At 46.0% G+C, this 26813-nt stretch overlaps 1 protein-coding gene across 1 annotated transcript; it reads left to right on the top strand.

Annotated features, from left to right (window-relative positions):
* The first annotated feature begins 3755 nt into the window (after positions 1-3755).
* Positions 3756-26603, top strand: GJA3 (gap junction protein alpha 3). Its single transcript, XM_522616.8, has 2 exons — positions 3756-3953; positions 21541-26603. Exon 2 carries the CDS (start codon positions 21558-21560, stop codon positions 22854-22856), a length of 1299 nt encoding a protein of 432 aa, XP_522616.3. The 5' UTR covers positions 3756-3953; positions 21541-21557; the 3' UTR covers positions 22857-26603.
* The last annotated feature ends 210 nt before the right edge of the window (positions 26604-26813 follow it).

Here is a 26813-nt window from a genome sequence, read left to right as displayed (position 1 = left end):
TACAGGCATGATCCACCACACCCGCTAACTGTTTGTTAATTAATACTTTGTAATTCAGAAACAACAGATTGTAAAATCCTCCTGTGGACAAAAATTGGCACAGAGCTGGGCGCAATGAATTCTCTGAGTAGAGAAAGTGGAACCTTCCCATCCGTCAACACCCAGCCCAAGGCCTTGAATGAGGAGAAGTTCAATAAATAAAGGTTAGATTGTTGGAATTGGTTTTTTTTTTTTTTTTTTTTTTTTTTTTTTTTTTTTTTTTTGAGATGGAGTTTTGCTCTTGTTGCCCAGGCTGGAGTGCAGTGGCACGATCTCAGCTCACTGCAACCTCCACCTCCCAGGTTCAAGCAATTCTCCTGCCTCTGCCTCCCGAGTAGCTGGGATTACAGGTGCGCACCACCCCACCATGCCTGGCTAATTTTTTGTATTTTTAGTAGAAACAGCGTTTCATCATGTTGGCCAAGCTGGTCTCAAACTCCTGACCTCGGGTAATCCACCCGCCTCGGCCTCCTAAAGTGCTGGGAGTACAAGCATGAGCTACCACACCCAGCTGGATTCATTTTTTTAAGTGCTATTAGAGCTATTTATAGCCCGCAGAGTAACTGAAATACTATACACTGTCAATCAGCATAGTAAGTAAGGAATAGTGACGGTCTATACAAGTAATTTTGTTTTGTTTTTGTTTTTTTTGTTTTTGTTTTGAGATGGAGTCTTGCTCTGTCAGCCAGGCTGGAGTACAGTGGTGCAGTCTCAGCTCACTGCAACCTCCGCTTCCCCGGTTCAAGTGATTCTCCTGCCTCAGCCTCCTGAGTAGTTGGGATTACAGGCAGGTGCCGCCACACACGGCTAATTTTTGTATTTTTAGTAGCAACGGGGTTTCATCACGTTGGCCAGGCTGGTATCAAGCTCCGGACCTCATGTGATCCGCCCGCCTCGGCCTCCCAAAGTGCTGGGATTACAGGCGTGAGCCACCGTGCCTGGCTTATACAAGTAATTGTAAACGAAAAGGAAAAAATGGAGATACAGTTTTCTCATGCATCTTAAACTTTGGTGCTTAAAAGCACCATTAAATTCTGCTTTCACATGAACACACACAAGATTACCACGTTTGCTCTGGGCTGCTGCGTATTGGAAGGACATACACATTCAACAAATATTTGTTGAACTTCCATTCTGTACACAAAGCACAAAGAAAGATTCGTTCACAGTCCGTGTGGGTACTGGAAAGCAGTTCCAGCCCTGCCTGCCAGGGGGCACCCCAGGCAAGCACATCTCAGTGGCTGCTAGAAAGTGAATTGAGGCTGAGTCTCTCCACACCCAAGCGTTAGGCGTTCTAGACTCAGAGAGAGACAATGACAATGCGGGCAATTCTCTCTTCACTGTGTCCTCTTCTTTGCTAGAAATGTTATTAGAATATGGAAATGTGACATTCAGCACTAATCAGTTTGACATATGAATATATCTATACACATACTTCTCCCTGAAATTGGCCTAAATACTCTTTCTTGGAACCAAATGAGAAGCACACAACCTTTACAACTAAACATTAAACCATAAGATGAACATCTTAGTTGTCTACCTAGAAATTGTACAGTATGACAAGTGTAAAGAAACTGCTAGCTTCTTAGTTTTGCTGGTCTTTACACAATACCACTTTAAAAATTGTTTTATGGTAGTAAAATATACATAACCTTTAATTTACCATTTAACCTTTCTTAATGTGTACAGTTCTGTGGCATTAAGTACATTCACATTGTTATGCAACCATTACCATCATCTGCTTCCAAAACTATTTCTATCTTCCCAAACTAAAACTCCGTACCTATGAAACTCTATCTTCCCATTTCCCACTGCCCCAGCTGCTGGTAACCACACTTCTACTTTCCGTCTCTATGATTTTGACTGCTGTAGGTACCTCATGTAAATGGAATCATACAGTATTTGTGACTTTTGTGACTGGCTTATTTCATTTAGCATAATGTACTCAAGGTTCGTCCACGTTGTAGCATGTGATGGGGCTCTCCTCCCTTTTTAAGGCTGAATAATATTCCACTGTAGGTATGCAATACATTTTGTTTATCCATTCATCCATTGATGGACACCTTTTGGCTATAGTAAATAATGCTTGTATGAACATACATGTAAAATATTTGTTTGAATTACATAATATAATTTAAAATCTATATTTTAATAAAAATTTTAAAATTATTACAATATTATATTTCCATTTTTATCCTCAGAATACCAATAATAGCATTTGGCAAACAGACTACAAATATTAACAATTCGTAGTGCTTTTGTGATCAACAACAACAACAAAAAAAACCAGAAACTATTCCTGTGCTTCTCAGAGAAAATGTTTTAAATGAGAAAAATATTCAAGTATTTTAAGACCTTCAAAGGTAGCATTTTTCAATTAAAAATTAAAAACTAAGTCTCCGTAACTACTACCTACTCCATACATACACCGCAAAGTTCCCAAAGGGAGAAGATATTTTAGATGCGCCTTTAGGAGCTTAGTTTTTCCTCCTTGGGATAACTTTAAATTCAGATCTCAGCAGAACAAACGCATTTTTCAGGGCAAGCCAACTGCTAATCCGAGTAGATCTAAACGCTAACGAAGGCAACCGACGGAAGCTGCTCCATGAAGACACGAAAACTATCAGACTTGCATTTTGCCACATTCCTGGAATAAACTTATTACTCATAAAGGTGATTTTGAAGCCATTTCAGCTTGTGGAATGATCACCGAAATGCAGTCCACCGATATTTGTTAATATCCCAGGCTGGTCAAGCCCCACTCCAGACCTTGGGGGACGGGGAGGGGACCCGCGGCCTCTCTGGGCTGTGCCCAGACAGCAGACAAGGACGCGATACCGCCCTCGGTCCGCGGCCTTCCGCGGTAGGCGTCCCTCTCACGCGTGGTAAAACCACCCCGAAGGGAACAGAAAACGTTAAAATCTTCGCTGGGCGCCAGCAGGCAGGTTAGGCCTCGCCCTGGCATCTCGCCTCCAGGACCAGATGGAGCGAGTGACCCGCGGGGACAAACTTCCCGGTCACCTCGAGCGCAATAAAACAAGTTCTTTTTTTAAAAATAAGCATCCGTGTGCCTGCCGGCTAAATTAAATGTGTCTGAAGAGAAGCAGGATGGCGGCCGCTATTTATAACCTCCCGCCCCGCCCGGGCGCCGCTCCTGGACAGCACCCACGCTGTGCCCGGCGGCGCTTCCGCGGGGACTCCCTGCTCGGTGGTCCCCGCCCCGCCCCGCCCCGCGCCAGCCGTCCGGAACCCGCGTCCCCAGGCGGCTGCAGGCGGGAGAGACCTAGGTGCCCGACGCCCACGCGCCTCCGACCGTGGGAGCGCCCGGAGAGCAGCTACCTCGCCGGGCCTGCGAAGCCCAGGACAGGCGCGAGCGGGGCGCGGGCTGGCGCATCTGGGTGCGGTGGGCGCCCCGCAAGCGAGTCGGGCCCGCCCCAACAGCCCTCGGCTCTCCTCTCACGTCCCGCGCGGGCGTGCCCCGGAGTGTGTAGGCGGCAGGGAAGAGCCCCCGCGTCCACATCCCCAGGGCCCGCGCAGGTGCGGGATGGGGATGCAGGCGCTAGGCATGGACGTGCGCGCGGGCTAGGGTTGTGGAATGCGGACGCGGGCGAGTGCTGTGGCTGCGCGTACAGGGTAGGGATGCGGGGGCGGTAGGTGTGCGTGCTGGGAAGCGCGCGGGGCGGGGCTGTTCGGAGGCGGCGGGGGCGTGGCGCGGCGTCCTGAGCTGCAGCTTGGGGGCGTCGGGCGCAGCGCACACTGGGGCTGCAGGGATGGCGATCAGGGCGGGGAGGTCGGTCCCTGGCGCGGGGCGCACGCGTGAAGCAGCACCGCACGTGTGAAAGGAATTCTTTTCAGAGCGGCCGGGAGCCCTGCTCCGGAGGAACGCACCCGGGTCGCCGCCGCGACAGAGCGGGGTAAGGCGGGCCGGGCTCCCCGGAGGCCAGGCACAGGGGCCGAGGGCAGCGCGGGGCGGGGACGGGCGGGTCGGCGGCGCAGCGGAGCTCCCGGGCGAGCCCAGCGGGCTGGGACTGCCGAGCTGGGAAGCCGAGCCCCGGCACGTGTGCGGCTCCCAGCCCCCTAGGATTCTTTCAGGATTCTTCAAAAAGTTGTGGGGAGCTCGGGAAATTTGTGAGAAACTTTTGGAATAATTGATCTTCCTCCTTTGCTCCTGGAGGTCTGGAGAGCAGCGCCTGGTTTGGCTTCCCTTGATGGACAGTCCAAGGCCGAGTTTAAGTTGTTTTCCTGGGGTTGTTTTCCCCCTCGGGTGGAGGAAGCCGGGCTGTCCCGGACCGTCAGGTTGTAGGGCTCCTAGCGATGCTGAAATGCTTGAAAACTCTAAGCAGATGTCACCGCGCCAGCTAACGGCGCGCACCCAGCCGTCCACGGGCATTCAGCATCGCCGTGCTCCTAAAAGTCCTGTTGGGATTGTTTAGAAACAAGGTTGGCTCGCCTACATTCTTTTCAGAAACTTTTTAAAACTTTTTATTTTTAAGAAACACTGTAGCTATTAATGCCACGACCAAATTTCTCGACCTGTATGTTTGTTATGATGTGTTCAACTATAAGGAATTTGCAGAGGAGTGGAAAAGCACCGTCCGAGCCCCTTCCTGTAGGAGACTTGAGAAAACAAACGGCAGTGACGCGGCTGCATTTGCTTTGTTGCCGACTCCACACTAGTGAGCAAAATTCATCCTACCTGTAGAGTTCTCGGTTCGTGAATATGTGACTGCAACTTTAGAACTCCAGTTTTTATTTTATCAAGATGTCTCCAAAACATGCCATTTAAAAATGATTTCATACAAACAGCTGACAAGCGAATTATGGGTCTCATCACCCAGGAATTCAAAACCATGGTGATTTATGATGTGCGCATCACTTCACTGGCGGTCCATCCATGTGCAAGACAAACATTAAAAGATTAAAGAGGAAAAAAGAGGGATTTATTTTCCAAATATCAGTGTATTCAAAGTAAACATCAGCTAGTTTGGCACAGATTCCACCTGCTCAGCAGTTTGGTTCATATTGAGATAAGCATCTCTTAAGGGCAATGCATGTGTTGCTGTAGTGGAAAGTAATTCACGAAACGGTACTACTCTAACAAATCAGACAGTACTGTTTCTTAACCAGGAACCGTTAACTGGCTGAAAGCTGTCTTAAAAGAATGGCGGGTAACAAAATTTTTTGCCAATAAGGAAAATATTTTTGACCCAGTTTTCTTGAATGTTACTTACATTTTAACTTATTATATTCATTTTTCTTAGCTAAAATAACGTGTACACACTACATTTGAAACGAAAAATTACGTTTATCGCAGCCTTTTTTGTTTTTGAGATGGAGTCTCGCTCTGTCACCCAGGCTGGAGTGCAGTGGTGCGATCTCGGCTCACTGCAACCTCCCGAGTAGCTGGGACTACAGGCGCCTACCACCATGCCTTCCTCCCTCCGCTGGATGGTAGCTATTCCCAGTACTATGTAGTACTTATATTTTGATCTGTGTTTTGCCACTCTGCCTCTCTCATAGATTGCAAATGAATCTCCTGAGAGTGAGGACTGGATCTTAATTGTTTTGCTGTCCTCAGTGTGTGGCACAGTGCCACACACAATAGGTAATAATGTTTTATAATAATAATAAATGTTTACTGAATTGAGGAGGGAAAAAAATCCAATATATGTGACAACAGCATATATGTCTCTAAAAACAGTATGTTTCTGCAATTTCTGTATAATGCTTAAAGGCAATAAAAATAATAAAGTTTCATCTTAATTTTCATTCCTACAGTGGTGGAAAATTCCTCATGATAACTAGGTTAGTACTCTACTGCTTGCTTTTTTTCTTTTTTTCTTTTTTCTTTTTTTTTTTTTTTTTTGAGAGTTTTGCCCTTGTCCAGGCTGGAGTGCAATGGCACAGTGGCACAGTCTTGGCTCATTGCGACTTCCGCCTCCCAGTTAAAGCGATTCTCCTGCCTCAGCCTCCCTTGTAGCTGGGATTACAGGCATGCGCCACCACGCCTGGCTAATTTTTGTATTTTTAGTAGAGACACAGTTTCACCGTGTTGGACAGGCTGGTCTCAAACTCCTGACCTCAGGTGATCCACCCACCTCAGCCTCCCAAAGTGCTGGAATTACAGGCGTGAGCCACTGCCCCCAGCCTACTGCTTGCTTTTTTAAAACTCCTGTACATCTCCAAAAGTAATGGTTGATGTGAATAGTTTCCACACTCTTATGTGTCTTATTTAATTTGAAGAATTGGTTTGCTTTAAATTTACTGTTAACAAACTAATGATACTAGATATAAAAATTAATTAGCTTTTTACATTTAGACCTCCTGATTATCTCCATGGATTATTGCTTATTTATTCCTGAAACTCCATTTCCTGTTGATTTTAAAATAAATCTTTTATTCTAGAACATAGAAGCAATTTCTGGTTACATAGCAATAGAAATAGATTTGAGTAAGAAAAGTGAAATCATACTAATACTATAGAAATTATTTCTGCAAAAAATAGAAAATATTTTGACAGATGTAATTATTATCAGTAATATCAGTGGAATAATAAAATACCATAATTATCAGGTTGTGGGATTTTGTTCACCAAGCAAGAGTAAAAATATCTGAATTTACTTTAAAAAGATAATTCTGACTGGGTGTGGTGGCTCATGCCTGTAATCCCAGCACTTTTTGGGAGGCTGAGGCAGGAGGATCTCTTGAGCCCAGGAGTTTGAGACCAGCCCAGGCAATATAGTGAGATACAGTCACTTCAAAATATTTTTTATAAAATTAGCCCAGTGTGGTGGTACAAACCTATAGTCCCAGCTACTCAGGAGGCTGAGGCAGGAGGATCGTTTGAGCCCAAGAGATTGAGGCTGCAGTAAGCCATAAGTGTGACAGAAAAAAAAAAAAAGATAATTCAAATTTGTGATGAAGTAATTGGGCTGTCCTTAGCATATCAGTAATATTTAACCATTTTTATAAAAGATAAAAATACCCCCCTTGAGACAGTCTGGACTGGAAGAAAAAAGTGAAAGCTTAACATGTACTCCAGCCCACGTTTCTAAACATATGTATTCCAGTATGTTAGAATATAATAAAATGCAAAAGGCATGTAATACATAGTGTCATAAGCTGAACAGTCTGCCTGCTGCATCGCCCATGAAGTGGTGTGGGAGGGGAAGGGAAGTTGGGCCAGGAGTTGGAGGTTGGCCACTTCTGTGCTGGTGTCAGCACTGTGGGCTGTGCAACTTTAGGCAAGTCTCAGGACCCTCTCTGAGCCGCCATTTCCCAGTTTGTAAAATAAGGAGCATAAACTAGACCACTTCTAAGGTTCATCCCTTGCCAAAATGCTAAGATTCCATATTTCTTCTGTCGATAATGAGTAAGGTTCCTGAAGGATGTCATTTGGATTTATATGAGGAAATTGCCTTTTAACTGACTGCACTGTGTTTATGAGGTCAGTGTTTGGTCGTCTGTTCAGACGTCATGACTTGTGTTTTAGACATGACAAAAGCCTGTTCTGATCGCTGCTATGCTGAAGCACCCCTGTAATTTTCTCTATTACTTACCCTTGCCCCAAGCCACCCCTCAGAAAGTGGGGTACTGCTAAGTTCAATTTTACCTTAAGGAAGTCACTTTTTTTCATTATTCAATTTTTAAAACTTTGAGGACTAAAACATTGAAGGAAATACATTAACACATCACTAAAATGTCTGAATAAATGTTTGGATAAGTAAATAATTTCAGTGGAATTCTTAAGTGGTTCACAGAAGTTATTAAAACTTACAATGCCCTTTAATAATTGGCAGAAGGAACCAGAGGGCTCCACTGGGAGATGGAGCTGGGAGGTCTCTGGAGGATTGAAAGGAACCCCAGTGGGGCGTGAACAGTCTTGGCGCGCAGTTGTTTCTAATTACGCTGCAACTCTCTACATTTTCCTGTCAATTGAATTGAAACTAAACCAGCTGTTAATTTTCTAGCTTAATGTTAGAACTCCCTGTGGAAATGGTGCTTTAGTGCTGATTTCTAGAGGGAATATTTATTCAAGTATTTCAAGAAGAAAGACTGTAGATAAATAGTATATTTTAAATTTTGCCATTCTCGAGTATAAAATATTGAAGATAATTTTTTTAAATTAACACAGCTGTTTTAATTACTTCCAGTTTAAAATTAGCTCTCACTATGGCCAGGCTTGGTGGCTCATGCCTATGATCCCAACACTTTGGGAGGCCAGGGTGCACAGATCACCTGAGGTCAGGAGTTCAAGACCAGCCTGGCCAACATGGTGAAACCAGAAATATTTTTGTATTTTCTACCAAAAATTGGGTAGGTGTGGTGACACACGCCTGTAATCCTGGCTACTTGGGAGGATGAGGCCCGAGAATTGCTTGAACCTGGGAGGCAGAGGTTGCAGTGAGCCAAGATCACGCCACTGCACTCCAGCCTGGGAGTGCAGTGAGATTCTGTCATAAAATAAAATAAAATAAAATGCCCTCACTAAGATTTTAAGTTATAAAAGGTAAAAAAAGATTAGTTCCTCCCTTTGACTAGAGATGAAAACTGTTCACCATATTTACTTTAGCCAGATAAAGATTTAAGAGCATATGACTTTTCAGGTATGCATAAAAGATTGAAATCCCCACATGAAAAAGAAAATAAGAGAAATAATAATAATACATAGATGGCAGACACTGTCGTACATGCTTTCCATACATTCTTATTTCATAAGTACATTTAAAATATAAAAATGTATAATCCTAGCAATGACTTAGAACTATTAAAGAAGTTGAAAATTAAATTTATAATATTCCTAAATCAGTTGGCTCTGGATGAGAGTAATGTTTCCTGCAACAGCATTAGATTATTGAAACATCAAGAATAGAACCCACGTATCTCTGCATGTAAATTAGAAATGGAAACCCCTGGAACTATACAATAACCACATAACTTTGAGATCAAGGATACTCTTAAATTGTATATGTGTATTTTATAGTAATGCCAACAAATACTAAAATCTTCATTATCTATTGAAAAGATCTATAGGACTCCTATAGATTTATTCTATATATTATGAATATGGCATACAAAATAGGACAAGGGAGAAAATAAAATAACCTGTCATTTTTAAAAGCATGTCAAAGTTGGTTCATTAACAAAAGATAAACTAGCAAGACTAATATTTTTAAATCCCCAAATAAACAATATTTGGAACCAAAGGAATTTGACTACAAACACCATAGAGTTTCAAAATCATAAGAAAATGCCATGAATAATTTTATGCCAACAAATTTGAAACATAAAGTGGAAAATTTTCTAAAAAATGTAAGTGACCAAATTTGACTTAGTAAACAGTAAACCTACATATGTTAGTAACAGTTAATGAAATTAAATTTGTAATTAAGTGTTCCCTCCTACCCCCCTAAAAAAAAAGACATTAGTCCCAAACTCTTCTATAGGAGATTCTTATATGAGCTTATTCAGATAATTTTAAAATTTTCAGGTTAAAATAACTTTCATACCAAAATCTGATGATAGGACAGAAAAGCTGAAACCAGTCTTAAATATGAACATATAAGAATCGAAAATAAAGTAGTAGCAAATTGAATGTGCTAGGATATTAAAAATAAAATCATTGATAGGCGTGGTGGCTCACACTTGTAATCCCAGCACTTTGGGAGTCTGAGGCAGGAGGATGGCTTGAGGCCAGGAGTTTGAGACCAACCCTGGCAATATAGTGAGACCCCATCTTCACAAAATAAAAATGAAAATAAAAATTAGTCGGCTGTGGTGGTGCGTGCCTGTAGTCTCAGCTAGTTGGGAAGCTGAGGCAGGAGGATTGCTTGAGCCCAGTAGTTCAAAGTTACAGTGAGCTGTAATCATGCCACTGTATTCCATCCTGAGTGACAGAGCAAGGCCTTGTCTCAAAAAAATAGGTAATTAAATCATAACAAAGAGGACTTACCCTCTTTAGTGATTAACATCTAAAAAATCACAATAGATGGAGGAAAAAAGTGTTGCATTAAATCCAGCAGTCATTCATAGTTTAAAAAATTGAAAACAGAACAAACTTTTTAGCAAAGAAAGACTGGAAGGAAATGTCTTTAGTCTGATAAAAATTAAAACATCGTGCTCAATGATAAAACTTTAAAAGCATTCATATTAAAGTCAGAAACAAGAAAATATGTTACCACACCATATTATGCTAGAAGTCCTGGCCAGCAAAGGGAAAACAAGAAAAAGAAATAACAGGTATTAGACTTAGGAAAGGAAGAGACAAATTTATCCTTAAGAGTAGATTATTTCTATGTCTACACAGAAAATCCAAAAGAATCTATTAGAACTAGAAAAGCCTTTGTAACAGGTTGCTGTATACAATATCAACATACAAAAGGAATGTTCCTAAGTACTAATAACAATCAACCAGAAAATTTTAAAAACTCTTCAGAACAACTGTAAAGAAGTATCGAGGGATAAATCTAACAGATGTGTGAGACCTTCAGGGACAGCATCCTAAGGCTCAGGGCATTAAAGAAGTGTCGCAGCAGTGAAGCCATTGCACTTGCTAGTGGGAAACGAGTGTACAGAAGTAAATCTGATTCATCTCTAAACTTACTGCATTTCCAATCCAAACCCTATCTTGGATTTTTGTGGGTCTTGGAAAACTATACCTAAGTTTCCTGTGTTAGAAGTAAAAAGCCAAAAATTGTCGAAAGACACATTTGGAGAACAAGGTTGGGGGACTTGTCCTACCAGATACCAATTGCTGTATATCTAGAACTGTTGCCATTGGGTGTCCTGCTGGTGTGGGTAACAGGGGTAGCCTTCTGTCATTTTCTTCCGGAGACGAAAACTAATATCATGTTCTGTCAGTGTGAAACTTCAGAGATTCAGGATTTTCCTCTTTCATGCTGGTCTGTGTAATTGAACTGTGGCACTAAATTATAAGTGACTCTAAACCAGCTTTTAAAGGCCTGCTTTTCTTTTTTTTATTTAATTTTTTATTATTATTATACTTTAAGTTCTAGGGTACATGTGCACAATGTGCAGGTTTGTTACATATGTATACATGTGCCACGTTGGTGTGCTGCACCTGTTAACTTGTCATTTACGTTAGGTATATCTCCTAATACTATCCCTTCCCCCTCCCCGCACCCCACAACAGGCCCCAGTGTGTGATGTTCCCCACCCTGTGTCCAGGTGTTCTCATTTTTCAATTCTCACCTATGAGTGAGAACATGCAGTGTTTTGGTTTTCTGTCCTTGCGATGGTTTGCTCAGAATGATGGTTTCTAGCTTCATCCATGTCCCTACAAAGGACATGAACTCATCCTTTTTTATGGCTGCATAGTATTCCATGGTGTATATGTGCCACATTTTCTTAATCCAGTCTATCATTGATGGACATTTGGGTTGGTTCCAAGTCTTTGCTATTGTGAATAGTGCTGCCATAAACATACATGTGCTTGTGTCTTTATGGCAGCATGATTTATAATCTAAAGACCTGCTTTTCGTCTTGCTCGAACAGTGCTAAATGTTGAAGTCAGCCATATAGAGTACAAGAAAAGGTCTTTTGTTCCTTTTGTTATTTTGACAGGTTTGTTTTGAATTCTGTCTTTTTTTAAAAGTCAGATCAGAACTATGAAAAGGGTGGGACGATGTACCAAACACCATAGGCTAGGTCTTGTGGCATCTGGAAATTACGGTCTTTAGGTGCAAAAGCTTGAAATAGGCAAGGAATGAAAGAGGCTAATGGAAGACAGTCTTGCCAGTGGCTGAAAAGATGACTGACTAGATACGCCCATTTTCATCGTATAATATTTGTGACTTAATATTTGTGACAGCCCACCATGCCCTCGTAGAAATGTGCATAAACCAGGGATGCAAAAATGAGCATCTGAACCACCATTGCCCTGTACCAAACCCTCACAGACATTACTAGTTAAACATAGAACTCTTTCTGGGTAAGCCTACTTGTGACCCTCAAAATCCTACTCATGAGTGTTCCAGGCAATCACAAACACTTAATACAAAATTAATTTACCTAGCTTTACTCCATATTATATTACCTCTAATTTGTAAACCAAGTAACAGTGTTGTAAATTGTCAGTATAGACTAGGCATGGTAGCTCTCATCTGTACCAGCACTTTGGGAGACCAAGGCAGGCAAATCACCTGAGGTCAGGAGTTCCAGACCAGCCTGGTCAACAGCCAAAACCCTGTCTCTACTAAAAATACAAAAATTAGCCGGGAGTGGTGGTGGGTGCCTGTAGTCCCAGCTGCTCATGAGGCTGAGGCACAAGAATCGCCTGAACCCACAAGACAGAGGTTGCAGTGAGCCGAGATTGTACCACTGCACTGCAGCCTGGGCAACAGAGGGAGACCCTGTCTCAAAAAAAAATTTCTTTTTAATTGTCAATATGATATTATGAGAGGGAATCAAGTATGGTACAAATTATACCTTTTGGCTGTGACTGCATTCCAGAGACTTAACTAAAACTTGCACTTGGTGGTGATCAGCTCCTCTGCAGGTGCCCTGCCCGTCTGTGCTCACCCTCTGGATGCTGTTAGACCCCTGGGCTTCATTGTCACCCCCGTTTCCTCCTCCGCTGCCCTTCAATGATCTAAATCCAGGGCCACTTGGTGACAACTCCCAGATGTGCACCTCCAGCTTCCACACTCGCACATCTCAGGCATTTTAAACTTAACATGTCCCAGACAATTCATGATCGCCATGTTCTTCCCCAAACCTGGACCTCCTCTGGTCTCCCCATCTTGGTAAAAGGCAGTTCCATTACTCCCGTTCCGAGCACCAGTGCTGGTGCCCTCCCCACACCAGCCCAGGGGCATGCCGGGCCTTTTCTCACACCTCGACTGCTCACATCATTTCTCTGGATTGTGGTCCAGCCTCCTTCCTGGAGGCTGTGCGTTTGCCCCTGCCCCCATAGACTGTCCTAGGGTGGCCCTGTGAGCATGGCTACTCTTCTGTTCCATCCCTCCAGTACTTTCCCAGCACACTGAAGTGAGAGCCCGGGTTCTCTTCCCATCTGCTGTGGCCGGTCTGCCTCCCCCGCCTCAGCTGGCCGAGCTCAAGTAATCCATCCTCGCTGTCCCTTGAGCCCACGAGGGATGCCCCTAACTGAGAGCCCCTTCTGGCCTGGATCACTCTGCCCTCATACCTGAGGCTCCCATGTCCTGGAGCCCCGGTCTGCTCTGGCCTGTGCACCCCCACTGATGCTCCTCTGCGGCTTTCCACTTCTCCAGGGTGTCGGGGGTCTGACACATGGAACTTCTCTCATGTTGCATGACTTCCCGCCAGCATGGGGGCTGCACTGGGACAGGAGCCCCTGTGTTTTGTTCCATGCCGTCCTGGGGCTGGAGGCACCCCTTTGGGGAGCAGGCCTCAGCAACCCTTGTTGACTGCCTACATCTCCTGTACGTGCAGAGGAATGGGTTGTGAGGTTGGGGGGCAGGAGCTGATCTCTTCCACATCCTCTCCAGTCCTTGCTATCAAGCTTCCTTATCTCCTGGAGGGCTGAGTCCTGCTCTTGCCTGAGGAGGTGACCTCCTCGTTGACCCCACTGACAAGAGTCTTGTCAGCACTCTGGAGACCTTCTGCCCACGCCTGCCCTCACTGACTGCCTCCTGGCCGGAAGGAGCCACCTTGCTCCCGCCCCACCCTCCCTCCAACACCCTCCTCCCTCTCTGATGTCCACCACCCACACCACCCCATCTGGGGTACCTCTGCTGGGCCCCGGGCCCCCCTTTTGCCCATGCTCTCTCCTTTCCTGACGTTCTTGATGTACTGACAACAGATGGAAGCCGATGGCACTCCCCATCTGCACTGCATTGACCCCTCCCCCAGGACAGGACACTTGAGGACCACAGTGGTCTCCTGCCTTCCTGTGAGGTGGACAGGCCTTTCCCTACTCCATCCTTTGGGCCCTCTAAAGGGCACTGACGCAGAGTCACCCCTGCCTCAGAGGCCCCAGCTGAGCACCACGGGCCCTGGCTCTCCAGCCTCACCCATCGGAGGCAAGTGGCTGTCACAGCTGTGCCAGGCTCTGCGGGGCCTCAGGGGGCCTTCGCCCTCCAGCCCCGCCTGGGATCGCATCGAGGGTCCCACATTGTCTTGAGAGGTGGGAGGTCACTGCCTGTATTCCCGAGGTCAGAATTTTCTAAATGAACTTTCTCAGAAGACTAAGGGAAAACAGAACAGAGTTAAAAGGATAAAACAACTTCAAAGCACACCTTCCAAAAACCTAACACAATCTAAGCCTGTGGCCTTCTCTGGGGATGCTCGTCAGGCACAGACCGAGGGCACCTTCCCCCACGCTGTGCAAGATGCGGTCCTCCCGGCCCAGCCTTAGTCCCCACACTGCCAGACCACCTTCACACACACACACACACACACACACACACACACACACACACACACACACACACACACCAGGAGCAGTGGTCTCCTGCCTCCCTCTTCATCTCTGTTCTTTGCTCCGTGGTCCTGCCTGAAAGGGGAAGCTGCAGTGCAGACCCTCTTCCTGACCCCTCCAGCCCCATGCCGCCAGCTGCCTCCTGATTGTCTTCGTTCCTGTCTCCACCACTGCTTTCACAGCCACCCCCTCACCTTTCTTCCAGCTCAGGTCAGCACTTGCCCCAACTTCTTCCTCTTTAAACGGTGCCATCATTTTCCCGGTCACCAGGCTTAGCCTCTGGTTCATAGCTTTTTTATTCCCTGACTCTAGTCAGACGCTGCGTTCTGCTTTATTTTTGTCTTCAGAATGTGTCTCCTTGCTGTCCCTTCTTTTTTCCATTCACCTGCCTGTCACCCAGCCCAGGCCTTGGACACTCACTCCGAGATTACCACGCTGTTCCTGAGGCCCTGCCTCATTCGTGAAGAGCACTTCCAGCCTGTTGCTCCCTCTCAGCATTGTTGAGGGGCTCCCACTCTTTCATTCATCTGTCCTGCAAGTGTTTATTGAACGTCTGCTATGTGCAGAGTATGGCCACAGCCTGGCTCTGCTGTGCAGAAGCCACCTTTTAAAATCACTGCTTCCAACCCACAACCCCTGTTCCCACCTTCATGGAAACATTGCTCTCTTCTGGAAATGCATTCCCTTCTCCCACCTCTTATCCAAAACTGCAACTCCTAATCCCAGCTGAAATCCCACTTTTCCCCGACTGCCCATTTTAGTATGATACGAATATCCCTTTTCTCTGAAATCCCCTTGCATGTATATATTATATAGCTCCCTAATTTGCTGAATTTTTCCACCTCCACAAATAGATTTTTAAGATAGAGACTATTCCTTAAACTATTTCTTTCTCTTTTTTTTAAGAGACAGGGTCCTGCTCTGTCACCCAGACTGGAACGCAGTGGCACAATCATGGCTCACTACAGCCTCAACTTCCCTGGCTCAATTGATCCTCCCACCACAGCCCCCCACGTAGCTGGGACTATAGGCATGCACCACCACACTTAGCTAATTTTTTGTACAGAGGAAATCTCGCTATGTTGCCCAGGCTGCCCCTGAACTCCTGGGCTCAAGAGATCCTCCTGCTTGGCCTCCCAAAGTGCAGAGATTACAGGTGTGAGCTACTGCACCAAGATCATTCCTTAAACTTCTTGTGTGGCCATCAAAACCTGTGGCCCAGAATTGAGAGCAAGACTGTCACTGAGGAAATAGCCATTGATTTGTCTGAGGGAAAATGCAATGGATCTTGAAGGCCAAGGGGGAAACAATTTACCGTTGAAAGGAAAACGTAACTTTTCAAAGACTATGAAAGCAGCGTCATAAATTTTGAAACATAAGACCTGTTTGTTATTCAGACGATTAAGAATCAAGGTTTTCACTGAGGCAGAACGAAAAAGATTAAGGGCCATCTCGTGGGAGATCATAAACACCCTGCCACACAGTGCTGTGTAACCCCCACAGTTTTTAGGTCAGTTCTCTAAAAAGGTCTCAACAACGTGGGCTGTGGTATTCTGTCATTAGGTCGCGTGCACCTTGCAAGGTTAAGCGATCACACCGGGGGCCTCCCCGTGGGTGATGAGCGAAAGCCCGTCTTTTCCTCTGCCCAGCGGTGCTCAAGACACATGGTTCAGCAGCGCCTTGCCTGACCTCAGCCTCTGTCAGTCCTGGCATACCTTCTCTCGTCCTCTGTCTGTACTTAGCACAGAAGAGTCTTTCTGCGACACATGTGCAAGTCTCTGCTGATTTCACTATCTAGTGATATTAGGAATATGATTACAAAGTGATATCAGGCTGGGCACGGTGGCTCACACCTGTAATCCCAGCACTGTAGGAGGCCAAGGTGGGTGGATCACTTGAGGCCAGGAGTTCCAGACCAGCCCAGGCAACATCACAAGACCTCGTCTCTACAAAAAAATGAAAATTAGCCCTGCATGATGGTGCATACCTGTAGTCCCAGCTACTTGGTAGGCTGAGGTGGGAGAATTACCGGAGCTCTGGGAATTTGAGGCTGCAGTGAGCTATGGCGTGCCACTGCACCTTAGCCTGAGCGACAGAATGAGACTCTGTCTCAAAAAAAAAAAAAAAAAAAAAAAAAAAAAAAAAAAAAAAACCATAGTATTGGTAAAATGCCTCCAGAGCTTCTGCATGTCATCCAGAGCCAAATAAAGTCTGACGGTGAAGGGAGGTGGATACCGCATCTGCTGGGGAGGCTTCCACGCAGGTCTGATCAGGATCCAGTTGTCAGTCTCCCAGATAGATTGTCTGTGTTCTGGTTAAATTTTCATTTATTCATGCATGTGTTTTACAAAACAAAACCCAAACTGTGAAGTGTAGTCGTGAGGCTCAGATGAGTGATGGGGACACAGACACCCTTGCCCTTGCTCACTTAGAGTCTGTTGGGGAAACTGCTTTCTCCAAACACTGCGCCTGATATGGGAGATTGCCAGGCAGGAAGATGGAATCCACTCTAAACTCTCGGTGATCCCACAGTCATTATCCTCTGACATTGGGCTAAGCGTGCAAAGTGTATTGTATCTGTTTGTGTGCTTACTACAGACATGATTAAAGCAATGAACAGAGTAGAAACCACAATGAAACAACAATGAAAAAGGAGTCAGCTGATTTCTTCAAAAGCTACAACTGCGATAAATGAAAGCTATGGTCATCTGTCTTTTATGATGAGCAGTGTGATATGTTGTCATAGAAAATGCAGAGAACTGAAAAGAAAAATCACCCCATTCTCAGAAGCACCACTGTTAACATTTCAGTATCATTTTTCCTTTTTCTGTGTCCATGTAAGAGAGTGTATAAAATAGCTGGTATCAGACTGTTGTGTTGTCCTAAGTTCTTGTCATTTATCATAGCATCAGTAATTTTTCATGTCATTAATGTTCTGAAAAATTACATCTAATGGCTACTTTATATTTATATGAACCATAGCTTTTCATTTTTACCAGGCTTTATTTCATAAAGCATTTAAGATAGTGTATCAGTTAGGGATTCTTTTTCACTTGCAAGCAGCAGGAAACCTAATTTGAACAAATAAGGTTCTCCCCTCACATAAGAAATCTGGAGGTGGCTGATGGGGCTGATTCGGCAGTTCCACAGTTCACAGCAGGTGACCTACGACTCTCTTAACCAATCCCCTGTGCTTATTGATTCATGCTTGCCAGGTGGCTGCCCAGCTCCAGCATCACATCTGTACTGTACGTGGAAAAGAAAGGGAAAGGACAGCACAAGTACCACCTGCCCTTTTCTTAGAAAACCAAAGCTTTCCCAGACATTCCCCAGCAGACATCTTACAACTCACTGGACAGAACTGCCTTTTCTATTCCCCTCCAGCCACAAGGGAGGATGAAGAAGCAAACATTTCCCTTCCCAGTCACATTAGAGTCAGGCAAGGGAGAGAAGGATGGTAGTAGGAGCTGGGTTGGCCGGAGCACGGTGTCAGCCACGGCCAGCCAGCACTGCTTAGGGAACTGTTCATCCTCTACCAGACATTTCTGTTTCCAGTCATTCCTTATGGGTAACATCACAATATGCCATGCACACACATTTACCCAAGTCTCTGATTATTTCCTTAGTAGGATGTCCTGGAAGTAGAATTAGAGGTCAAAGGTATTGTTAGGTTCATGTCTCTCATTCTTTTCCAGAAAGATCCACACAGATCCCTGGTGTGCTACAACACACAGTGCCTGAATGCTGGATGCTCCTGTTCAGGAAACACTATGTCATCCTGTCTCTGGGACACAGCCTTGGCCCCTGATGGGGCACAAGCAAGGGTCTGGCTGGTAGCTGGTCATCATTCTTGTAGGTTGCACTCAGAGGTCGCAAGGCTCTTCCAAGGGCATATATTCCAGTGTTTTGCAGCCCCTGGGCCTAAAGGATCTGGAGCAGGCTCAGCCGCTGTGGTCAGCTTCCCCATCCTATCATCTGGTTTACCAATTGAATAAGTAGTTATTTGGCCCCGTGTTTCTCAACAGGTACACGATAGGCATTTGGGGTGGGACAGTTCTTTCCCATGAGGTCACCCCAAACACGGCAGAACATTTTGCCTCCACTGGCCCCACAGGGAAACGCCAGTGGCATTGTCCAGTCTGTGAAGGGCAGCAGACCCCTCCCTCATGGTGCTCTGTGCCATCAGCCCTGTGTGGGGAGCCAGCCAGGCCCCTGTCCCAGCACCTCATGTAGACTGCCTTTTAGCAAGAACTGCTGGAGCAAGTATGAGGCTGCTGGAAGGGGTATGAACTACCCACAGCGGCCTTTCCTCGGAAGCCTCTGGAAAGCACATTACCCAGCTACTCTGCCGGTAGACAGGGAACAGGAAAGGATGCCCATGCCAGCCCCGTCCTCAGAGCCAGGCCTAGGGAAAGGCACAGGGAGCAGGTGTACTCCAGAGCCCAGAGGCTGCTCTTGCCCGGGAAAGCTTGGCAGGTGGGGCTGTGGGAGGATGGAGGGAGCCTGCTGGAGCGGGATGGGGAGGGGGATGTTGGGAAGAGGTGACAGCCATTAAACCAGGGCATGGCAAGGGGGAGAGAGAACCCAGGGCACCGGTGTAGGCCTGAGATGGCCACCCCTGAGGGGACTGTATAGGCAAGGGGCAGGTCAGCAGGCAGTGGCTGGACGGAGCGGGGCTTTAGGTTGGAGAAACAGCATGTACAGAGGCCTAAAGGTGGAGTTTCAGGCTTCAGCATGTCTGGGCCCAGGTGCTGATGGGTCTTGCATGCTATCATGGTTTTGTCCTGTGCAGTGTCTGCCCAGACGCCTGGGCAGGTAGGGGCATAGATGCCATTGGGGGCCTGGTCCCAGCCCAGAGGGACACTTGGAGGAGAAGCAGGAAGTGACCCCAAATTGTTCCCAGACATCCTTCCTGGGGGTGACTGGGTGGTTTCAAGTGCAGTAATTAAGTTTCTAAAGTAAAACATCCTACCTCCTTAGAACACAAGAAAAGATGCCAGCCACGATAGGAGATGAGAGGCTGGGAGGATGCGTGAGTAGTCAGCTTTCTCTGAGAGCTCCAGGGGTCCAAGCAGAATGTTGCAAGTTTGTTCTAAGGGAGAGTTAACACTCATCTGTTTCTTTAGATTGTTAATGAGTAGAGTTTTCTTTTGTTGATTTGCCTTTGAACCCATTCATAAAAATTAATATTTAAAAAAAAATTTTTTTGAGATGGACTGTTGCTCTGTCATCCAGGCTGGAGTACAGTGGCATGATCTCAGCCCACTGCAGCCTCTGCCTTCCAGGTTCAAGCAGTTCTCCTGCCCTCAGCCTCCCACGTAGCTGGGACTACAGGCACGCTCCACCATGCCTGGCTAACTTATGTGTTATTAGTAGAGATGAGGTTTCACCATGTGGGCCAGGCTATTCTCGAACTCCTGACCTCAAGTGATCCTTCCGCCTTAGCCTCCCAAAGTGCTGGGATTACAGGCGTGAGCCACCGCGCCCAGCCTGAAATATTTTAAAATTGAAAATGACAAGTGTTTTCTTTGGTTCCACTGGAGACTGTGTCCTCACAGCTGAGACTGCTTTCCTCACTGCAAAGCATGGAGCTGTTTTTCTGTTCCCATTCCCAGCATCCAGCCTGTTGGGGCAGCAGCGACACGGGATGCCATCTCATCTTCATCCCGTGTCTGTGGGCACTGCTGCTTTCTTAGCAGGCTGGCAGTCTCACCTCCCTCCATCCCCGTTTATGACCGTGGTCCCTGTTGTACACAGGCTGAGAGAGGAAGCTGCCTGCCTGGGGATGTTTACCTAACACTTGCTGAGTTGGGCCTGGGGGTGGGCCTGCAGCTGGTACCACCCCCTCCTTGGGCTGCCTTCTTCGGAGTCACACTTCTGGGGCAGGTAGGGCTGGTGAGCCCTGCCTAACACCCATGGGCACTCTGACCCAGAGGATCCATGCTATCTCCCACACTGGTTGGGCTCCACTCACTTGCACCCTGACTGAGTCTGGGCGTGCTGTTTCTACCCCCAGACATCTGGGTACCCACGAGTGCTGTTGGGTGACGGCCACTGAAGGCCCGGCTCTGCTGAGCTGGCCCCTGGTCCTGACAGGATCCTCAAGCTCGGTTCACCCCAAGTGCTTCCTCTGCCCCCATCCAGCACCCCTTCAGCTCTGCCTAGAATCCAGTGTGGGCATTTGATCAGGTGAGGTGATTTCAGGTGGTCGTCAGTGGATGCTGAATCGTGTGAGAAGATCATTCCTTTATCAATTCTGTTTCTATCCTAATAGTGGCCTTGGAGAGGGGCTTGGTTTGATACTAGTTTGTTTAACACCTCTCCAATACTCCTCATCTTCCTCTTTGTAACAAGAGAGCTTACATCCAGAGCTTTTGGCAAGCAATATCTCATAGACTGTATCAACTTCATTGTCATCAAGGAATTTATTCTTTTTTTAAAAAGGGGAGTAAGTCTTTATTTCCTTACTTCCAAAATAAAGCTGGCTGAGTTGGAATATATTTACTCTTAAAGCTACCATCCATTGAAGGTATTAGTGCCAATTTTCCATTGACAGTAGTAATGTAAACTTTCCTAGTTGAGATAAATTTAAGCATAAAGAGTTGATGTGAAGACAGAAAAAGCAAATAGTAGAAGAGGTATCAGATTAACATGGCAGAAGTTCTGAAGGTGGCATGGGCATGGGAATGGCAGCAATTTGGGAAGAGGTTGCTCTAATCCCACCTGAACAGAAATGTCATGATTCAGAAGTGGCCTAAGGGGCCGCAGAGCCCCAGAGCTCCTGTAGGGTCAGCCTCAGGGAGAGGGCTTGAGCAGTCTGGAGGCCAGAGGAGGGCATTTTCTCTTCTGGCTCTGGCTTCCTCCTCTCTGAAATGAAGAGTTTAACCTGTGGTTCCTCATGGACGCTTGCACTTGTGTAGTGCCTGCTCGTCCAGGTCCTGGGGAGCTGCGATGCCTGTCCTGTGGAGAAGCTGCCCATCAGCCCCATCCCAGTACCATCCAGGCCGCTGCCGCCGCCCATGGGTGCGGACCCGGCACTCAGCCGTTGCAGCCCGGTGTTCATGAGCATTTTCCTCTTACAGGTTAGGAATCTGAAGCAATGGGCGACTGGAGCTTTCTGGGAAGACTCTTAGAAAATGCACAGGAGCACTCCACGGTCATCGGCAAGGTTTGGCTGACCGTGCTGTTCATCTTCCGCATCTTGGTGCTGGGGGCCGCGGCGGAGGACGTGTGGGGCGATGAGCAGTCAGACTTCACCTGCAACACCCAGCAGCCGGGCTGCGAGAACGTCTGCTACGACAGGGCCTTCCCCATCTCCCACATCCGCTTCTGGGCGCTGCAGATCATCTTCGTGTCCACGCCCACCCTCATCTACCTGGGCCACGTGCTGCACATCGTGCGCATGGAAGAGAAGAAGAAAGAGAGGGAGGAGGAGGAGCAGCTGAAGAGAGAGAGCCCCAGCCCCAAGGAGCCGCCGCAGGACAATCCCTCGTCGCGGGACGACCGCGGCAGGGTGCGCATGGCCGGGGCGCTGCTGCGGACCTACGTCTTCAACATCATCTTCAAGACGCTGTTCGAGGTGGGCTTCATCGCCGGCCAGTACTTTCTGTACGGCTTCGAGCTGAAGCCGCTCTACCGCTGCGACCGCTGGCCCTGCCCCAACACGGTGGACTGCTTCATCTCCAGGCCCACGGAGAAGACCATCTTCATCATCTTCATGCTGGCGGTGGCCTGCGCGTCCCTGCTGCTCAACATGCTGGAGATCTACCACCTGGGCTGGAAGAAGCTCAAGCAGGGCGTGACCAGCCGCCTTGGCCCGGACGCCTCCGAGGCCCCGCTGGGGACAGCCGATCCCCCGCCCCTGCCCCCCAGCTCCCGGCCGCCCGCCGTTGCCATCGGGTTCCCACCCTACTATGCGCACACCGCTGCGCCCCTGGGACAGGCCCGCGCCGTGGGCTACCCCGGGGCCCCGCCACCAGCTGCGGACTTCAAAATGCTAGCCCTGACCGAGGCGCGCGGAAAGGGCCAGTCCGCCAAGCTCTACAACGGCCACCACCACCTGCTGATGACTGAGCAGAACTGGGCCAACCAGGCGGCCGAGCGGCAGCCCCCGGCGCTCAAGGCCTACCCGGCAGCGTCCACGCCTGCAGCCCCCAGCCCCGTCGGCAGCAGCTCCCCTCCACTCGCGCACGAGGCTGAGGCGGGCGCGGCGCCCCTGCTGCTGGATGGGAGCGGCAGCAGTCTGGAGGGGAGCGCCCTGGCAGGGACCCCCGAGGAGGAGGAGCAGGCCGTGACCACCGCGGCCCAGATGCACCAGCCGCCCTTGCTCCTCGGAGACCCAGGTCGGGCCAGCAGGGCCAGCAGCGGGCGGGCCAGACCGGAGGACTTGGCCATCTAGTGCCCGGGCGCCTGCCTCCAGACAGCTGTGTAGTGATCTTTTTCTTAGAAACCAAAACCAAAGTGCACTTCCCACCAGCAGATAGAACCTGAAAGTCCCAGGAGGTGGGAGCGACTGGAGTCCCAGGAGGTGGGAGCGACTGGAGTCCCAGGAGGTGGACGATGGAGGAGAGATCAGGTTTCCGTGTTCAATGCTTGCTGTTCTTAGCACTGTGAGTTACAGTGGGGATAACTCCCACTTTCTGAGTTTGGGGGTGGCGGGGACAAGGGTTGTGGGCCTTTAAGATCTTCACAGCAGCCCAGAAATCTGGTCGCTGAGGGCTGTCTCTGGGGGTAACTGTTCTGTAGTGGTAAAGCAACAGGTATCCTGCAGTCCCTTCAGCTCCCGGGCAATTGGGTTTGCTATTCCTAAGCTCTCCAGAGCCTCTGGGCGGCCCAGAGGGTCATAGAGGCACTTAGCTCTATCTCTTTGATACTTTTAACTTAGAGTTGAATTTCATTTGGGATATTTGCCAAACTGCACTAAAAAAAGATTTACAGCAAGTCTATGTAGTGTCATTTGAGTTTCCGAAATTGCATGTGAAGCCCAGGATATCAAGCTTCAGGCCTCATGACAAGTGACAAAGAGCAGTTACCCTCCAGAGGCAGACTCAGTGGGCAAGGGCCCCAGAGGTTGCTGGCAGAAGGCAGGTGGGAACGCAGCCACGCCTGAGGCCATTTTTAAACAGTTGAGGAAATTGACATAAAAGTGTGTCGGGTATGCCGTAGGTATTTATTTTCTAAATGATTATTTTGTGCTTTGAATGGTGCAGCTATGCCTATTTTCTCCCACTTTCTTTCAGGAAAAATGAAAGAAAAATAGTGTTTTTCTTTCTTTAAATACTGTTAGAATGATTGCTGACCAAGACAGTGCTAATTTGCCCTAATGCATGCTACTAGCATCTTTACTAAAGATTTTGAACTTTCTTGTAAAAGAAATTCTTTAATTTCATGAGTCACCTAATTATAATGAGAATGTATTATATAAAACAAAAGCAGGGGAAAGTTTTAAGTGCATTCAAATAGAAGTTCTGAAGATTTTGAATGGGAAGTGAAAAGTGAACTACTGTTGCCAGGAAAATTATTTATACAGATGAATCTATGACAATCTACACTTTTAAAAAGTACAGAATAAAACACTTCAAGCTTCCTAATCATTCTTTGTGGGCAGCCTGTTTGCTTTCTCCAGTGTAAATAATATAAGTGTCTGGGGATCCCTGCCTGGGGGAGGGCGCGTGCTCATGCAGGCTGTATGCCCCATTCTGCCTCCACACCAGAGCTGTCCTGACAGGGAAGGCTATTTATGTGTGTGGGCATGGCTGGAAGACGGCAGAATTTTCTGTCCTGCACACACAGCTGTAGTATCTTGGTCACCATTTGTTTATAAAATGAACGATGGTCATGTTGAGCCTGTTTCTACTCACACTTTTCACCTCCAACTTCTACTGAGTATCATTAGCCCTTGTTCAGCGAGACCAATGTAATACATTTCTTTTTATAAATTAACTTCTCGATGATGCATTTGGGACCACACTCCAAACATACTTTCTGTTTTCTATCATAAAGGGTGCTCCACTAACAATCTGATGAAAGGAATGCAATTTCCAAGTCTCAGATTCTTGCATGCAACTAGTTTTTCACGTCAGTCAAACACAAAGAATTTGTTAGTACATTCTGCTTGCTGTAGGATGCACTGGACAGGCTCCTAGGCTTGAAAAATGCTAACTTTTCCATACGTCTCCTCAGAGACTTTCTCAACCAGATTGACAAGAGAGAAATTAGCCCTTTGGAAAACTGTGAGTGACTTTCTCACTCCTCTCCAGGCTGGTGCATAACTACAGCCATTCTAGATGCATAACTTCTCTCCGAAGTTCACTCATTACATGCAGTGTATGCCATAGGCCTAGGGCAGCAGGACTTAGTTCTTGTGAGTGATAAGGGCTGCTAGAAGATCCTAGTGTGAGAAGCATTCCGATAAAAAGCTTTGGCCATTTTAGAAAATGCAATAGCAATCATCCAAGAGCACAAGTACAGCTCAAGTACAAGTGGATGTCAATACTTGGTTCTTTAAGTTCTACCATAATAAATGTTCATAACAGTAACAAGCTTCTTGTTTACCCACAATTTGATTTTGAGTGGGGTTGGAGATGAGCATGAGAACTCAAATTGTATCTGGTTTTTACATTTTAAAATTGAATTTAGTCACAATATGTTTATGGAAATGCCAGTATTGTACCATTGACCATAGTCTAGTGGGTCCATTTAGAGTGGATAGGAGTGTAGAATTAGATTCACCTACTTGAAAATCACTAATCTATAAAGAAGTGAGGTTTTGCAATAGAACAGTGCCTGTGGTGTTTTTTCAGGTTAGCATACTGATTTCAGTTCATGTAAGAAATGAAAGCATGTCTCACATCCTTTTGCTCTTTGAGGTATCCATGATTCTAAAGGCTGGGTCCTTCTCTCTCAGGCAGTGTGAAATTGTTCTCTACTCAACTAGTCCTTTAAGACATTGAAACATGCAATAAAAATAGAAATTGCCTCTCTCTGTGGGCAAGATTCCAGACCTTTTTTTTTCTAGCCTGGAAATTTCACTGAAACTATTTTGTTCTTGATTCATTAGAAAGTTTTAAAAAATCTCTAAGCCTATTTTAAAACTCAAATGCTATACCTATAGCATTTGAGTATTATATTTACATACATGGTTTTTAAGCTGCTGTATACAATTACTTCTTATATCCCTGTTTTTATAAAATGTTAAACATCACTATAGTTACAGTACCAAAAATCATTTTTTAAATTCTAAAACTATTACTTATATTATCACTCACTTTCTCCTTTTTAAACTTTTAATGGTTATTCCTGTATTTTTTAATAAAATTGACACCAATAAATCCTTAAATTTACAAAAGAAAAATAGCAAGCCAGCATCTCTCTCATTTATCCTGGATTTCTTCGGCTCTGGACAAGTAAGTGGATAGGTCATAGAATTCCTACACAAGAATACCTAGACTAATAACTATGAATATAATTTAAACATCACTTTACAAAAAATTAACCCAATAGGGTTTAGGTCTCCTTTCACGTTAGGCTTTTTAAAAAGTATTATTAACACTTTCTTTATTTTGTATTACTGAATAAACTCCTTTTTTCTGAATTTTTTGAACTTCTGATATTTGTAACACTAATTCATGAATCTCCACCAAAATAAATACTTATAGAGAGTATTGCATGATTTAAGAGAGTAAATGTGTTTTCCAAAGATGAATAGAGTCCTGCCACCATCACCACCCGCCACCCCTACAAATTGAGGATATCCTAAATAACCTTTAATATAGCATATGGACATTGTACATTTAAGGTCAGGGAAGGCACTTTTCTTCCTAATTTTATATTACAGTGCAAATCTTGGGTTGACTCACTTTAAGGTTTCTGACTGCCCAAAATATTTTTTCCCCTTTACGTTACAGAACATCATAACAAGGCAAACAAGTTAGGGATTTGAATAACACTCAAAGCAATAAACTGTTTCCAGAAAGTACCATATTTGAAGCTGTTTGGTGTGTAAATGTTCATTTAGCTCATGTATTTACAAAACTCTTACTAAAACTTAATTTTTGTGCCATAACAGTGTCTTTCCTGGATTACATTGTAACTGGAAGTAAGCATTTTCTAAAATAATAAAAGTGCCCTTAAGTTTAAACCACTAGTTCTGCAGTTGGTTATTTATTTTCATTGGCAGACTCCCTAAGCAGGTATTCAAAATCACACTTTTTGTTGTCTTAGATATAATAAGGAGGAAGACCTTTTTTCCTAACAGAAGCAATTTGAGAAGTCACTGCAGGGGCTGTCCCCTCTCTCACAGGCTTTCCCCAGAGCAAAAACACACATTCTCCCAGGGTTCAAGCATTGCTGATGC

Source organism: Pan troglodytes, chromosome 14, assembly GCF_028858775.2.
Source record: "Pan troglodytes isolate AG18354 chromosome 14, NHGRI_mPanTro3-v2.0_pri, whole genome shotgun sequence".
Lineage (NCBI taxonomy): Eukaryota > Metazoa > Chordata > Mammalia > Primates > Hominidae > Pan > Pan troglodytes.
This window is presented reverse-complemented; position numbering and strand designations above follow the sequence as displayed.